This window comes from Microcebus murinus, chromosome 10 (assembly GCF_040939455.1).
Source record: "Microcebus murinus isolate Inina chromosome 10, M.murinus_Inina_mat1.0, whole genome shotgun sequence".
In the NCBI taxonomy this organism is placed as follows: domain Eukaryota; kingdom Metazoa; phylum Chordata; class Mammalia; order Primates; family Cheirogaleidae; genus Microcebus; species Microcebus murinus.
In genome coordinates this window covers 36171380-36189678 of record NC_134113.1, presented here as the reverse complement: position 1 = coordinate 36189678, position 18299 = coordinate 36171380, and the positions used below count along the sequence as shown (strand labels likewise).

The window sequence follows — 18299 nt, the reverse complement described above, 5'->3', positions numbered from 1 at the left end:
AAATGTCACCTTCTTGGGGAGGTTTTTCCTGCTCAAAAAATACAAATTTGCAATCCTTCCCTATGAAATTTCATTCCCTGTCTGTGCTTTCTTTTCTTCTTCAGCTCTTATGCCACTTGAGCATGCCATATACTTTACTTTTGTATGTTGTTGTTGTTTTTTTCCCTAATGAGAATGTGAGCCCCGTGAGCGTTGAAATTTGGGTCACTTTTGTTTATTGCTGTAGCCCTAGTTCTAAGCACCTAGCACACAATAGCTGCTCAGTAACTGTTTGCTAATAAGTGATTTGTACCACCACTACTGCCATTTAGAAGCATGATAGACTGTCACTCTCTGTCACAAAGATTGTTTTTCCCTCTCCTGAGACACAGTATGGGTGATTTTTTCCCCCTTCTTATCCTTTGTCTTCTGCAAGAGAACCTCAGGAGTGATAAACTTGCATGTTCCATTCTTCTTCTTTGAAAGAACTATGCAAACTAGGACAAATTGTTTGCATTTTCTTGGCTATAGACCTCAGGATTTTTCATCTGTAAAAAGAATATTCCCTTTTCTCCCTATAGTCTTATAGTTGGATTAAATGCAATATTATAAATAAAAAGCACTTAGTGCTGTACAAAGCATAATTCATATTTGAAAAATTATGTATATTAGCTCTCCTCCTTTATTTCCCTTTAGAGTTAGAAGTTTTGTTTTGTTTTGTTTTTTTATCAAAGAAGCTTAATATGCTGCAATAAAATAGTGCCTTGGAAAAGCTCATGGAATAGATGTCAACGTTAGAGAATCCCCTCCCACACCTCCTCTGGCTCCACATCCCATCCCTCAAAACCAAACAAGAGAATCTGAAACGACACAGGAAATCCTTCCAAGCTTGGATTTCAGCGAGGGCCCTTTTACCAATAACAATAACACAGTTTCCTACATGGACCAATAGGAAAGTAAAACACAGAAGCACAGAAAGTCTACAGGATTTCACTATTTAAGAGACTTGCTACCTATTCAAAGTTAAAATAACTCCAACTTTTATAGCTATACATTACTGTTTTAAAGCAACTTAACATATCTTTAAATTTCATATATACACTCCCAAAGGTTCTTCAGGTGAGGTATGTAAACATTGTTTTAAAGAAAATGCATTCAGGTAACAACTTATTATGCAATAAAGTGGAGTGAGGCAGTAAAGATACTATGAGGTTTGTTCTTTAGAAAAAGGTGAAATTTCTCTATCAGCTTCTAATGCAGTGTGAGTATTAATGTGCCTCAGTAACGTTTTTCACACCCTTCGGTTCTCTGCCATCTTCTTCCTGGTTGTCTCTTAACTAAGGAAATTGTACTGGTGATTTGCTGAGCATTTTGTGTTTCTAAGGTTAGTACCTTTGTGAAGATTTCTCCAGATGAAGGATCCAATTTGAAGAGAATGTCCTGGTTTGTTTATTGTAGCTATTTCCCAATCACAACATGACATCTAGATTTCCTATCCGTCTAGATAACTGCTGGCCATTTAATTATAGCCTGAGTAGTATGAAGCAGATGTTTTTAGTACACCTTTGAAAGTCCTCAGGAATTTAGTTAAAGACTGCAGCATGCCTAGGGCCTTTCACTAACCAGAAGCCTATTCTGCACAGGGACCAGCTTGAGAACCAGACTGTTTCCCTGGTCTGTGTGCACAAATGTGTGACGATAGGTGTATATAATTGCATTGCAGATGGATCAGTCCTTGGGTCCCGGGACCTTCTGAGAAACAAAGAAAGAGAACTAATGTGTCTATCCTCTATAACAACTAGTAATATTATGGTCCTTTTCAGCCCACTTTTGTACACACTATGACTTGTTATTATGCTCAGAGTTTGAGGACTTACCATTTTATCTGATTGTATCTTCTGCATGTCACTAGAAATAGTTCTTTTTCTAGTCCCCTAAATTAATATCAAAATAAGATCAACAGGATACTCTAATTCCAAATGTTCAAAGCATAAATTTATGCTATCTATTATAAGTAACCTTAATGGATAATCCTTTCAATGCCCTTAAAATTCAAAGTCAAATTAATCATATAGAAAAATATGGTTTTCATCCTGGAGAATATTTAGGGGACTAAAAGAAAGTTTAAAAAATAGAAAAATGTGGTTTACGTAGTTGTCTTTATAATTATAATCTATAACAAAACAGACAAAGGTTAAAAGATTATAAATAAATAATCATCATACAAAGATGCTTAAGAATCTCAAGAAGTATGTATGTCAGCTGACTTAGGCAGTGAACACTGTCAGTGCTTTGCTAATCCTTCTATACAAGACAAGATTGCACCTTTATACAAGATAGGATTTATTCTCGCTTCCTCTTCCTACACTGCCCTTCTCCCGGTGGGAAAGGAAGTACAGAGTGCCAGCATCTTTCAGGAACTCACACTGAGATGGGACAAAGTATGGTGCAGTTAGAATTTTGTTGTGGTGGCTTTTTGTTCGTTTGTTTGAGTTTCTTTTTAGGCAGGAGGTACTAAAACTGTTGGTTAGGTACATTTGTAGGTTCTAGAGCTATCTGTTGACAAGTTGTGGAAGCCTTATGATGTTAAGAATTATTGAGCATTTCAACTCCAGAGGACTGAAGTGCCCCTATTGATAAACTAAGCTTGATAAGAAATACTTTAAAATAGATTGACTTTAGCAGCTTCCTTCCACCAGAGTTGAAGGGGTAATAGAAGTATGATGAAAAGGGTATCTCCTTTCCTACTGTGTCCTAGTAACTTATGTTCCTGTTACCATCTTATTCATTCTGTGTACCTTTCTTTAAGTACTTCACTCTACCAAGGTTGCTTCTTTCCATCACCCATGCTCTTGTCTCTCACATCAGTGTTGAAGGATAGCAGAAGTGAGCGCCTGGACGTTTTTAAAAAGGCAAAAGGGAAACTGCTGTTAACCCTTCTAACTATGTGGATTCTCTCCCCTGCTTTGATCATGCTGTGGGGGAAATAGGCAAGAGTACTGCATGGCTATGCAATGTCATTTCATAAAATGCCCTCCCATCTTTTGTCTTGCTGGCAAAATGCTTGGGAACTCTTTGTTAACTATCAGAAGTGTCTGCTCCAGTTACTTGATGATCACCCTCAGCAGTGACCATATGGCTCGGCATCTTAAGCACCAGACTGTGACTTAGGAACTATGTTTTAATGTTCAAGAGTCCATCTTCTGTATTGATGCCAGCTGAGCCACCATCCATAAAATGTGAATAATAAAATGAACTACTCTGGAAGGTAAAGAACAGCAATAAATTCTTCCCATCATTCTAAAGTGATATAAATGTATGATAAATTATGGTACAGACCACAATGGAAGGAATACATAGTGAGTACTTTAGAAGATGGATGTCTTTGATTTGGGGATTACTTTTGATATGATTGGCCTGGCAATAAATTCCTTGGATATATGTATGTGTGTGTTATGTGTGTAATATTAAACCAGTAAGTCCCAAACTTTCCACTATTAATATCCTCTTATCCTGCCCCTTCACTCATATACATCTCATATGTAAAAGATTCTGTTAACTCCAAACTTGTATTTATTAATAATAACAACTACATTCCTCCACATAAAAGTAATCATCTTCAGAACTTATAGCTATCAGATAATAGCTGCTATTATTATGATTGTTACAACTTGAGACAGAGAGGACAAAGTTAATATTTTTGTTACACAATGAAGGCCAATTGTGAGCAAGTTTATGGTCTTGATGAAATAGTCAGCAGAGCATAAACATCTTTCTTCCTATGTTTTGGGATTTCTAGAAGTCCAGCGGCAACAGACTGGGAAGAACTTAATAAGACATTGCTCAATTCAGCCTTCAGGTGCAGGGTCTCTAGGCAAGTATAGTTCTTAGAAAATTAGAGCATGATATTATTCATGTGTTTATAAAAGTCTTTGGATGACTTATTCCACAGAATAAGCTAGGTATAACAGCAATATTTTGACACAGTTGTAATTTACAATGATTAACTTTAAGTAAGTCAAGAGAAAGCATCTTTTTTAGTGATCAGCTTTGAATGTGTGTTGTAAAACCTTCATGGTCACGTAATTCTCCATTCTTCATTCCTGATGATCCACAATTGAGAGCACTAGAGCAGCTTTTCTTTTCTTTAGAAGAAACACTAATATGTATTCTTAAATTTTAAAATTTGGAATATGCTATAAATTAGTAGATTTTTAAAAAATATTTAAGTAGTACATTTGCACTATTCATCTATCCCTAATGCAATTAAATTATGTGACAAACTAGGGTGGGGTAGGGTGTACATGCACTGAAGAAGCATCATGATCCCAAGTTGAAACATTAAGTGATAAATGACATTTCTTTCTCCAGAGACTGGATCCCCAATCACAGCGTCATGCATTGGATTAGGTAATTCTAAAACACCTCCACCAGGGCAAGCAGGAAAAAGTGTTCCAGGATATAATGGTAAGAAATGACCCTGATCATTTGAAATATCTAATTTTAATAAATTTGGTATTTTCTTGTTTCTAGTGTATATTATATTACATGAAATGTATTAGGGTGTTAAGTAAGTATTTGGTTGAATAAATGCCTTGTATTAAAAATGAATCCCTTAATTTTTGCAATCAAAAGTAAAATTGTATATTTACATGGATATGTTCTAAATGGCTGTCATAACCAAGAATATAATATTAGTTATGAGGCACGTTAAGAATATGGGTGTCAAATTACTACATGTGGAACACCCTTCTAGATGCCCAGCACTTTATGTGCACCCTTTCATTTAATGCTGAAATATATTTGATTCAGAGATATTATTGCTATTTTAGAGATAAGTTAACTGATGAATTAACAAAGAGACTGAATATTAATAATTTTCCTACAGTATGCAGCTGCTTAGATCCTGAGGACAATGCAAACCATTGTGTTTTATTTGCTCGCTTTCATTACAAAAGCTATAGTGTCTTCTGTTACATATGCTACCGTTTAATTTAGGAGTGAAGAAAAGCCATTTGAACCTTTGTTGTTTAAAAATATTTACAAAGAGTAAAGGTTCTAAAAGAAAACAACTCCTCAATGCTGGCCTTATGTGACAAAGAGATACAATAACCTTTCAATATTGTTTTTAAATTTATGGTAGTGATCATAATAGTCAAATAATTTTCTTTGGACTCCACTCCCTGGTGATATAATCTATACAAATATCTAAATTTTCAAACACTAAATTTTATTATTTCTAAATAGTAATAATTGTATACACTATATAAAGCTACTGTTTTATGATGTTACACAACAAAGCACTAACACAGTGCCTGCCAATAGAAAGACTGAATTAAGTCTTAGCTAGTAGTGCTACCAATATTTCAGAGAAGCCAGAGGGACTGACTTGATTTAGACTCACACATTCATTTTACAGACAAGGAAAATGAGGCAGAGAGGTTATATAATTTGCATAAGGTCACACAATTTGGCTTAATAGATTTATGAAGCAAACCTAGCTGTGGGGGAAAGAATATGATTCTTAACATATGTTTCCTATTTGCATATAAATTACAAAATTTGGAGATTTGTCTTTTGCTTCTCCAACATAAAAAATATTGTTTTTTCCTTCTAGGACAACAACTAGTTAAGAAAACATGGATCATTTGGTGTAACCTAACAGATATATTTATAAAAGATGCTTTAGATTTTTATAATTGGGTCAGAAATAGATACTCTGTGAAATTAAGTCAGTGACTTCAGTAGCCATGGAAAGGCAAACCTAGATTTAGTGAAATCCTCCATTTGAACAGTTCTGCCTTCCCTGTTCCTTTTATGAGAAAAATCTCTTCTGTGTTGAGACATTTTTAGGGGTTACTGATTGTGGGAAATGTGAAACACATTTCTCTTTTAGTATTTCAGTATCATTCTTATATCGAGTTGTAAGAAAGAGTTAGGTTTTGATGCCTCATGGAACTTCAATACAGAAGTTTCTCATTGTCTGAAAGCCCTTGGCTTGCAGACCACATAGGTGAAACAGTTATAACCAAGAAACCAGTGACTTTTTGACTGATGTTTCTCATGTTTTGTGGTTATTTAGAGAATTAAAAGCATAATGTGATATTTAATATTATAAGAAAAAAGCAGAATCCTTTTGAGAAAAGAAAAATAATCCTCCTTGTATAAAAAAATATCTAGCATAACAATTTCACACGCATTGAGTACCTTATGCAAGCTTATCACTTTATATATTAAATATTTTTTTATGAAAAAGAAATATCTCCCATTTTAGAGATTAAAAAACTGAAAAAGTTATTGAATGTGCCCAGGGACATGTAGTAATTTGGCCAGCGTACTAGGACTTGGGAAACACAGAAAAATTAGGCATGGCCTCCACTCTTAGTAAAATCACAATATAGTGAGATACAGTTACAATTATTACAGTTACAGTTATAATTGTGTCAAAATAGTTTTAAAACTAAGTGTTCCAGGGACACAAAGAAGGGAATGATTAATTTTGGGGGAGGACAGTGTCCTTCTCTTCTCATAACTGCTTAAATTAGAATTACCTGGATGAATGAAGCCACACAAAGAATCTATTAAAGGCTGTAAGATGATGATTTATTTTCAGATTCAGTTTGCACTAAGGGTTACTGAATGTGGATACAAGCTTTGATCTTCTAAACTCTTTCAGGATTTTATCAGGATAGCACAGAATGTATTGGGATAATATTTGGAAAGAGTAAATGGACTTAATACTGAATGTGGATACAAGCTTTGATCTTCTAAACTCTTTCAGGATTTTATCAGGATAGCACAGAATGTATTGGGATAATATTTGGAAAGAGTAAATGGACTTAATTTAAAGCTCCTACATGAATATTAAGCTTTAAATCAGAATAAGGGGTTTTTCATGGTTTTAAATGCTTTATTTTTATTGATTACAATATTTTTGGTCTATTTTAAAACATTGTCTTCTTCAATTTTTGAAAAGCTGAACATATTTTAAATGTTTCTAATAGAATACAAGGATAAACCTAAAGGACATAAACATAGATTATGAAATTACCAGCATGTTTGAAATGTAATGTCTTCACTTAAGGGAGATTTTGAAGGAAAATTTATGATTGTGTCAGGACTCAAATGCATGTGCCCTTTATATTTTTTGTATTGTTAAAATATCTTAGGTTCATAGTCTCACAACAATTAAAAGATTACCTTTTTAAACTAGATTTTTTGGAGTTGAATATAGAAAATATGAAAAAATGTTTAAGCTTTAAGGCTATGCATTTTTATTCAACTATTTATTTATTTGTGTTTTACTCTATAGTTATGATTTTGGATGACAACATGCAAAAACTGAAGGCTCGGTGCTTAGGAAATATTGTGGTAAAGTAAGCAAAATATTCAATACTACTATTTAAATGGGTAATATTTAGTGCATAATATTTAGAAAAATAGAATGATTGCTGTGTTATTACTTGTGAGGAGGCTGAAGAATGAGCTTGTGTGTTAAGAATTGTGTCAACTCTATGGTCATTTAAACATGAAGGCCTCATGAAATACAAAAAATTTAGACACAATTTTTAAAAAGATAAAGCTTGCATTTTTTTAAATAACTTTTTTCTGATTATACAAGTAATGCATAGATGGTAAAAGTAAATTGTACACAAAAAAATCTAAACAAGTAAATAAAGTTATTGTATTGCCACCCCTCAGCAATATACTGTTAATATTGTAATATATATGACTTTCCACTTTTTGACAAGCATTTTACATTGTTAAATCAGTTTAGTTATTTTTCGGTATTGTGGGTTTCCCTTAACCCTGTCTCAGGAGCATGTTTACTTTTTCCTCTGTCCCTTAAAAAATTTTATCCTCCATTGTAGGCTTCTTAGTTTTTTTTGAATTTTTATGATTATAAATAATACTGTATTGAACATCATTTGGGTTTTAGTTGTTCTTCTTTTCTGAAAATTACTATAGTATTAAATATATTTCTAAAACCGTAATTACTGGGTCAAACAGTAGCTTATTAGATAGCTACTGACTCACCAAATACCACCATTCCTTGTTATCATTTTTTATCATTGTTCATTTTGTAGGCAAGAGTGCTAAAATTTGAAGTGAAAATATTTAAATTTACTTGGATTAAATCAATACATGTACTTTAAAATTGTTATGCTAGTAGAAGCCGAAATGGAAGTTGATTTAGTTGGGGACACAAATATGTGACATTTGAATAATTGATAGACCTTGATTTAGTGCCTCTGATTAGAATGATATCGGCATCTTTCTTGATAGGGTTTAAGTAGTAGATTTGCCAGAATGAGCTGCTAAGAATAAAAAATATTTTATGTCAGATTTTTTAAAAGATTTTTTTCATTTATTTCTCTTAAAAGTCAAAAGAATGCATATTACTTGGCATTCTTAGATTGGTATAAGATTTCCCCCTCTTAATAAAATACTTTAAAGTCTATGAAAATTATATGAAAAGCAGTAGTTAGAAAAGAACATATTTCTTCAGGTAGAGATATTTTAACTTTACAAAAAGGTAATAGAAGAGATACACGTTATGATATAATTCTTCTCATGTCCCTATGTTATCAGTAAACATGTAAGTACTGTATTACTTTTTTTAAAGTTTCAATTTTAAGACAATATATCCAACAAGAAGGGGAAATTAAATATTGAATATACAGGTTGCATTTATATTTCTCTGAATCATAATCCATATTAACATAGAGCTGATTCAAATTTGACCTGTTTGGGGTAAAAACAGTAGGGGAGAGGGGAGGGCTTGCTAAAGAAATTAACAGTATGAACATGATTGTGGGTGAATGTTTAGCTTGCTTAGGGAATCGCATGGTTTTCAAGAGATTTTCAAAGCACTGCAGCAGCATATATTTTCATATAACTTCCTAACTATGTGAGTCATCCATTTCATAAAACAACTCCTGTAATACCCCAGAGGTGACATTTGATGCCAGCCCAATTTTAAATCCCTCATAGGTTCTGTCACTCTAATTATAGGTGGCTTTGCCCCACATCTATTCAGAGATAATAAGATATAGCAGTGCCCCACATAAACTATAATTTTTTCTTGTAGCCATTAGTGTTAGGTCAAGTAGTTGAAAGTAACACAACTATTGCCTTAAGCATTCCATGGTTTAGATTGTAATCAATTCAGAATAATTTTTTTCCCCTCTGTATTCCTAAGCAGGGAATTTTATGATACAGATCTCCAGGGTTCTGAGATTTCATTATAAATTACTGGAGGAGTCAATATGTGATGACAAACAGTGGAATGTGATTTCTCCCTTAGGTTAATGGTGAAACTAGATATTTGAAAATATTATATACATTATTGTATTATTAGTAGAAACGTGAGGTAGAAATAATCAGAATGAAAAAAGGTGACCACCAAGTTCTCTCTCTCTCTCTCTCTCTCTCTCAACCTTTTTTGGGGAACTCATTTTTATCTATGTGAGCAAGAATTGCATTCTGAAGGCCACATTGCCAGCAGCCATTCCACTCTAACTCATCAGCCTGAACAGTATTCATGCATCCCAATTGCTGCCTGGAGTATGTGTAGGATGTTTTCATATTTAACATCTATCAGCAAGACTTGTTTGTGTAGGTCCATATTTAGAAAGAGTGATGATATGTGGAAACAAACAAACAAACAAAAACCTCCAAATCCTCCTGATTTTTCCAGCCTGTTTGTTACTGCATTCTGGAAATCACTGCTTTGCTCACCTGGGAATCCTGTTACTAGAAGGTACACATTTTAGTAGTTTCTAAACTACTATAGGCCCTAGGATATAATAAAAAGGAGCCCTGCAGTTTTAGTGTTTTACTAGATTAACTTGCATTCATAGAATTTACTTTTCCAGTAGAAGAAATGACTTCACATTCGTATGGATGTTAGAAAATTCTTTTGATTTTGAAACCTACTCCAAGGCAGTTAATTTAGTGAGAAAGTTATGGTATCTGAATTGCTATGAATTCAAAATGCTCATGAATTTTAGAAAGTGCTCCTATAATTGCATCCAGAGCTCCAAAGTGCAGAAATAAAACTATGAGTCAGTAATTTCCAGGCAACAGAGAGCAGGGCATGAAAGAAAATTTTAACTGCAATTGCTTTCCTCCATACCACAGTGCTCTCTGTTATTAAAGCCATAGTTCTCTGGCTCTTTCCCTCTGATGGGCATGCATTTTTCTCTGACCAGATCCTTTGTTGCTACTGCAAATGTGGCTTGTCTACCCTGCGCTGTGTTTCCTGACCTGTCCCCCGCAGGCCATGGTGGGGTACAAGAGAACTCTATGTAATTGTCCGAGTGGCTTTTTCTTTAGTGCCTGCCAATTTCTCATTTTTCAGATATAGAACTCTTGGCCCTTAATGATGTTTGTTCACATCTTTATAGTTTCACAGAAGTGATTCAGTCACTGTGCTATCATCTTTGGGAAGGACCAGGGCAGCTTTATTTTCACTGGGGTATGCTTTGAGTAAAACCAAGATGTCCCATAATTTTAATATCATCTGTTCCTTTATAAATCTCATATACAGATTTTAGTATGACCTCTTATTAGCCTTATTACAACAGTATCAGGTAGGGATGAGAGAGATATTATCCTCATTTTAGACATGAGAAACTAAACATCATTAGTACTTAGTTACATAGTTAGAACTCACATTATTACTCAGTTTTTTTGTCTGCCTCAGAATAAAGAAATTATGGCCTGGCTAGTATCTTCTGGGAGATAAAAAGTAACTTCATATGAAAATCTCAAGTAAAGCCTAAGGACCCCATAGGAAAGGACCCGATAGGAGGTGCAAGGTTGGGGATTAACTCCAGTATACTCTAGGAAACAGGAGTTATGTCTTAGTTTATTTCTGTTGTGAAATTTCCTGATAGAGTAGGAATAGAAGGCATCTAAGAATTTTGTATTTCAGATTGGTCAGGAATATGTTACCTTCTAGGATGATGGACATTCTCTTCCTGCCTTAGATATTTAAGGATTTCTCAGCACTCTGAAGCTTCCCTCCCACTTAGGTGTCACTGCTGCCTCAGTTATTCCTCTTCCCCCTTCATAATGGTCTCTTTGGAAAGGATATTCTCTAGAGGGAGCTCCTGATTCACACTAGAGAAGTTATACCAAAACCACAGTTTTTACTCTTCTTGGAAGAGTGGGAGAAGGTATAACAGGGTGGTAGCATTTTATTTCAAACGTGAAGGATGAGTATAGGCATTAACCAGTACATTTCTTAGTATTTTTGTACCTTTTCATTCTTTCTGCCAGTCCAATACATTTTTATATTATTATAACTACAGAAAAAAGTATTCTTTTTCTATAACTTCAGAAAATGGGCCCCAGTGCACCCACTATTCCAGAAGGAAGACCTGCACTTAATGTGGAATAATCCTTAGCGTAACAATAAGGAGAAAGGTGTTAATTTGGCCTGTTGCAAAAAAAAACCTCTGCTATAGTTCATATATACCTAACTTCTATCTGTATCTTATTCCTTCTCTTATAATGTTTTCTTACATTGATCACTTTTTCTTTTCACATACACATACACACACACACACACACACACACACACACACACAAAACCACACACAGAGTAGTCCCTTGTTATCTCTAGTTTTACTTTCAGTTTCAGTTGCACGTGGTCAATCATAGTCCAAAATTATTAAATAGAAAAATCCAGAAATACACAATTCACAAGCTTTAAATTGCTCTCCATTCTGAGTAGTGTGAGAAAATCTTGCACTGTTTCTCCCAGAACGTGAATCATCCCTTCATCCAGTATATCCACTCCTAGACACTATCCATCCCTTAGTCACTTAGTAGCCTTCTTGGTTATCAGATTGACTATCGTGGTATTGTAGTGCTTCTGTTCAAGTAGCCCTTATGTTACTTAATAATGGCCCCAAAGTACAAGAGTAGTAATTCTAGCATATAATTATAATTGTTCTATTTTATTAGTTATTACTGTTAAACTTTTACTGTGCTTAATTTATAAATTAAACTTTAATGTAGCTATGGATGTATAAGAAAAAAACATGATATATGTAGGGTTCAATACCATTCATGGTTTCAGGCATCCTGGAATTGGGGGGCCTTGAAACATATTCCCCATGAACAAAAGGGAACTTCTGCATGTGTATGTGTGTGTGTGTGTGTGTGTAGTGTGTGTGTGTGTGTGTGTGTGTGTGTGTCTAATCATAAATGCTCCCAATTCTGAAATTCCTTTTCTCTTTTCTGCTTTTCTGTAGGAACCTTGTATGGCTTCTTCTACAGGTCCCTCTTTAAAGACCCTTTTCAATATTCAAATTACAGCATTTGAATTTTTAAAGATCCCACACCTTGTTAATGACAAACAAAAAGTATTCCCTTGCTTTATCCTGTCATTACTAATTGCAATTTCATATCTTGTTTTCCTCAGTTAGATCTGTGAATATTGGAGTAGTTTTCTGACAGCATCTCAAAAATAACGTAGGATAAACACACATGCCATTTCTAATAGGTCCACACCTTGAGTAGTGATAAACTTCTCTTCCAAGAGCTCCTAGCACTGTAGAATTTAACCACCTGCTATAAAATTTGTCCAATGAACATCTTGAATGATTACACTTGACGTCATTTCATTAACTTAATGGAGTAGACATCATTCACTACAGTCTTCCTCACTATCTGTATTCTAAAAATACTCAATGTCATGTAGATCACAATGTACCAGGATCTCTGTGTGTCTGTGACCATAGTGTATATCTTTCTTTGTACCATAAATACCTAGCACAGTGACTGAGGATTACCAAACACCCAAGAAATATTGATTGAATGAAGAAAATTAATGTAGTGTTAATACATAAATAAATCAATCAATAAATGAATAAATACAGCTATCAAATAATTCTGATGTTTTCTTCTCTTTCACACCTACATCCTTTCTTCACTGGCTACTTCCACTCAAATCTTTGCCATCCTAAATTAGCCTACATTTTTGCATATAACCCATTGACAAATATCCCTCCTTTCAGTAACCCACAAAATTTTAAAAAGTGTAGTCAAACCTTACCGCCTCCACTTACTTTCTGTCTATTCCTTAATCACTCCAGCTATTGCTTGCATCACCTCGTTGAAATGACAATCCTGAGAATACTCAAAACATCTTGATTACTAAGCTCCAGGACCAGTGTCAAATCCACTTTCAAACAAAATTCGCACTTCATTTGACCTTGCTGAACACTTGGTCATTATTAGAACTGTGCTGCAGTGGCTCCCAAGATACTACTTTCTTCTGGTTCTCACAGTTTTGACTTTCTTTTTCTTTTAGTTCAGTGGACTTTTTCCTGTGATACTTCTTTAACACTGATGTTTGGCTTTATATTTCTCCTTCGTCTTTTATGCTCTCTCCCTGAATCATCTCATCAATTTCTAAGATTTCTATAATTACCTAGCTATACATGGCAGGCTTCTCAGCTATATCCACCCAGCCTCATCTCCCTTCTGATTTTCAGGCATGTATTTATTGACATCGTATTTGATAGCTCAGCCTATAACACCGGTTCCTACAATTCAATATCTAAGTGAAATTTTTCTGTCTCCTCTTTACTTCAATAATCCCCAATATGCCACTTGTCCTGGAAATATTGCTTTTATGACATTCTGCTCTTTGTGTTGGCATCACTATTGATCTAGAATAGAGACTTTTGAGTCAGCTTTGATTCTTGTTTCTTCTTCATCCCTAACATTTAAATTCCATCCTCTTACTGTGGCTTCTATTTACCCAGTTCATCACACCAGCCTCTGCATTGTTCCTAGAACAAAGATGAGTAAATTCTTTCTTCTTAAAAACAAAACAAAAGAAATAAAACAAAAATTTGATAGCTCAGCATTACCACATGCCTATTGTACTAGTCAGGGTTCTCCAGAGAAACAGAACAAGTGTGAAATATATAACTGAGAAGACTACTAAGTAAGTACAGAGGGTTGGTTTTTAAACATCCTCAAGTTTTACTATCTAAATTTCCAAACTATAAAGTATCTAAAAGGTTTCTGTGCCCAGAAAACAATTTGAATGGTTATCTTTGCTAGTAGGCACTTTCTGTAAGGAACCAAAATGAGAAATTCATTTATTAATGTAAATATACATAGGTGGATGGTAGTAAACAAAGCAATAAACATTAAGGCCTTGCCATGTGTGTAGCACCTACTTGATACTAGGAAGGAAAGAAGAAAGTATAAGAGGAAGTTGGCAGGAAAGAGTAGATGTATTATTTCTTATATTTTATATGCTCAAGTATTTCTGTGTGTTCATAAGAGTGAGAAATCACATAAGTCTGGATGGTCATGAAAAGAAACAATAGAAGAGGGAATAGTCATTGATTGTGATGATAAGATTGTACACTGGATGTTTAATTAAAACATTTCATTCCAGGAAGAGATAGGCAAATGGGATGGTTGTTACCTTGGTACTTCAGAAAAATGAATTTATTTTTCTATGGTGAAAGGATATTTTTCTTAAAAAATAATTCAATGATGCATTTTTGCTCTTTCTTTGCTTCTTATTGAAATGCTTATTACTAGTAACTATTTGAATATCAAATGTGTGTGCCTTTTGTGCACTTTCCAGAAACTTCGTTCTTTAATAATTCTGCTGTGCAATGGTCAACTGTTTAGTCTTCAATTAGACATGATCTGTCCAGCAGATGTAGGGGTTACATTTCAATGTGAGATTTGAATTGTAATTATCCATCACACTGGAACAATAATAGTTCTAATCAATCTGTTTTTATTTCATCACATTTTTAACTTCTCTGTTTTTACATAAGGTTGCCGTTACCACCTGGGGCTTTTTCAGGACTCTGGAAGAATCAGGAAGCATTCAAGCATTTATACTTTGAAAAATTTCCAGTAAGAACTTTAGTATGCCTTTTCATCTTCATATGTATTTTTCTATAATTCTTGCCTATTAAATTGAGAAACTTGTTTCTAGAATCATAGATGGAAAAGAAACTTTTAAAAGTTGTCTGGACCAGTTCCCAGCTCTCAGAGATAAGAATGCCTACCTAAATCACAATTGTCTAAATAAATCATTTTTATATTTATAATCAGCCTCTGGACATAGAAATTTCTTAGTTTTTCTTAGCAGCTTTCCTAAAATTTAACAGTCCTCAGTACCAGGACATTTTTTGTTAAAGAAATTTGAGGGGCAGGATTTGCTATATTATTTCCTTCATTGGTTTCCTCTGTGCCAACAGATAGCAACTAATCAGAATTATACAATGTCATGAAGACCCCTTAACCTCCTCTTTACCTGGCTATGTGACCAAAATTCATTCAGCCTTCCCAGAAGTTGTATTTTTCCATGTCTTTATTTTTGACATTTTTTTTCCTGAATATTCTCTGAACTCTTAATTTAAAATTCCATTTTAAATATATAGATACAGGATAGAAACAGTGCTTTCGAAGCCCAATCTCCAGGGCCCTGGATAACAAAGTCTTCCTGTTCCATGTTTCGTCCTTAGCTTGTTGCTCCATGCCAGGGTGGTGTGGGTTGTGTTCATAACAGCAGCACATTGATGATACATGGCAGGGTCCCACCATCATCTTTGTATTGTCCTTTCACTGCTACTTCTTTCCCCAAGAGTGATACCTGGTCCTCATTATGTACTCAGTAAAAAGGAATGACCAGAATTTTATACGAAAAGTTTGTCCAAGTATTTAGCATTCCGTCTTTATTATTTGTGAGTGAAGGACACAACTAATCAACTAGACAAATGATAAGAATTAAAATAGCTTTCTTTAGAAAGAGATCCCAGAGGTGAATGACCTCAGCAGCCAAGATTAAGCATGCCCCTGATAGACTGTGGCAGGGGAGATTTGTCAGTATGGCTGACTCCAGTTAGCCCAATCTATCCTCCTGATGGGCCACGGTTAAAACATTAGAGGATAGGTACTGCTATGATTAACTATAACCTTACAATAGCAAATGATTTGCATGTGGTTTTAACATGATCGCCTTTAACATGGAAAGCTCCCTGAAAACCCCAGTTTATGGTTAAACTATATGAAGTGACTGTATACTCTGTCTTGTTACCTTATCTGAAACCTCTTTTTCGAGAGTTTAATACAATAGAAGAACTGAGTAATTTGCCCAGAGTTCACATAGAATTGACGGAGCTTAGATTTGAATGGAAATGGTAAGGCTCTGAAGTTCATGCTCTTAAGTACTAATTACTCTAGGTTGCCTGTCTAATAGGAGTAGCAGTAGTCAGTGTAGTAAAAGCTGCCAATTATTAAGGGCTCATGATGTGCCAGATTCTGTCCTCTAGACTTTATATGCACTGTTTCGTGTCTAATTCACAGAAGCCCTATAGGGCAGAGCTCATTACCCTATTTAACAGATGCACATCATGGATCTCAGAAAGTTTAAGAAATACAAAGAGTGACTTGCCAGGATTTTTACTAAGCATAGGTATCAAGATAATTCAGAAGCACTAAAGAAAGTAATAATTCTTTGTTTCTATTTCTTACTCTTATTGATTCTTCATTCTATTGTGATTTCTGGACCAGCAAGAATGTGCTACTTTGAGTTGAGTAAAAATTAAATTTCATGCTTACTATTAAATTTCACTGAAGATTGAATCCAATGCTAATCCGTGTTACTAAACTAGTGCTCTATTTGGTAATTATTCACAGGGCGCTTTAAAGCCTTTAAAAATTAATACAATTAAAGAAGAAATCTATCAAAGAATTACTTTGCAATACCAAAGTATATTAAAAATATTGAGCTATTACTTCTCCATTTAAAAAAAGGAATTGGGTTCATAAACTTTACAACTCTAAGTTCAAACACTTAACTTGAACATACATAAAAATGCTTTAACTTATTTTTGCCTGTTGGAGGAATGAAGAGATTCTAGTAAATCTGCAAAATAAAAAGTAATTTAATTTCATAGTTCTAATTATGAAAAATGTCAAATGTACACAGTAAATCTATTTCTATGGCACTTTGTACTTTACCAAGTTTAAAAATAATTACATAACCCAAAATGCTGACCAACCATTATTTATTCTTGTTTTCAGGGATACTATGATACCATGGATGCTGGTTACATGGATGAAGAAGGCTATTTATATGTTATGTCTCGAGTTGATGATGTAATAAATGTTGCAGGTCACAGGATTTCTGCAGGTGCCATTGAAGAGGTATTGATAAATATTGGCATTTTATTCCAAGTACTCTTTAGAAATAGAGATAAAGTGAAGACAATATTGAGGTTAAGTTATTCCACCTGGAAAATTACCTCACCCTTCATTTGTAGCAGAGATTAAGTTACTCTTATAGCTCTCTTGCCTCACTTCCTCTTGTGTAGATTTTCATATTCTCCACATTCTCTCTATTCCTGTTTGGGTCATAGTAAGGAGTTTTAACCACTTACATATATATGTTTGTATGGGAGAGCCTACATACATTTCCTACTTCCTACTTGTTACTTGATTGCTTCTAGCTTCTTGATCTACTCCTGCTTGATAATCAGATTTGCATATGGTCTTTAAGTGTTGTGAGAATTAAACATTTCACTATACCCTTAAATCCTGAGAATTTTTCTTCCAATGTAAATCACATAAAGTCCCCAGAAATTTTTTTTAATGTTTCAAATTTACAGAGAAAAAATACTTTGTTGTACAATATCATGAGTTTTATGCTTGTATAGATTATTGTAACCATCATCACACAAAATATACAGAATGATTTCAACACTGTCAAAGAATTTTCTCATAATGTCACCTTTGTATTCTGACCCTGGTAATCACTGTTTATCCTTTGTTCCCATATTTTTGTCTTTCCAAAAATTTTATATAAATGCATTATACCATATGTAACCTTTGAGACTGAGTTACTTCATTTAGGAAAATGCATTTGAGATCCATCTAAGTTATAGCATGTATAAATAGTTTGTAAATTTTATATTGCTGTGGAGTATTCCATTGTGAGGATGTACTAATAAATTTATGTACCTATTATGTACCATTGAAGGACTTATGTATTGTTTCTAGTTTTGGGCAATTACAAAAAATGATATTGTATACATTCAAGTGCAAGTTTTTGTGTAAAACATTGTTCTCATTTCTCTAGGATAAATATTTATAGTGGAGTTACTGGGTTATATGGCAAGTGTATGTTTAAGGTTGTAAAAATCTACCAAATCTTTTAGAGTGTGACTATGCTATTTTATATACCTACCAACAATGCTTGAGGGTTCCTATTTGTCCCATCCTTTCCAGAACTTGGTAGTGTATTTATTCTTTATTTAAGCCAT

At 34.1% G+C, this 18299-nt stretch overlaps 1 protein-coding gene across 1 annotated transcript in view; it reads left to right on the top strand.

The window, feature by feature from the left end:
- Positions 1-18299, top strand: part of ACSS3 (acyl-CoA synthetase short chain family member 3) — a 137096-nt gene that overhangs the window by 105047 nt on the left and 13750 nt on the right. The window contains exons 10-13 of the mRNA XM_012759752.3: positions 4351-4446; positions 7292-7355; positions 14805-14886; positions 17062-17184. Of these exons, the coding sequence (XP_012615206.1) occupies positions 4351-4446; positions 7292-7355; positions 14805-14886; positions 17062-17184 (365 nt within the window). The remainder of the gene's footprint in view (positions 1-4350; positions 4447-7291; positions 7356-14804; positions 14887-17061; positions 17185-18299) is intronic.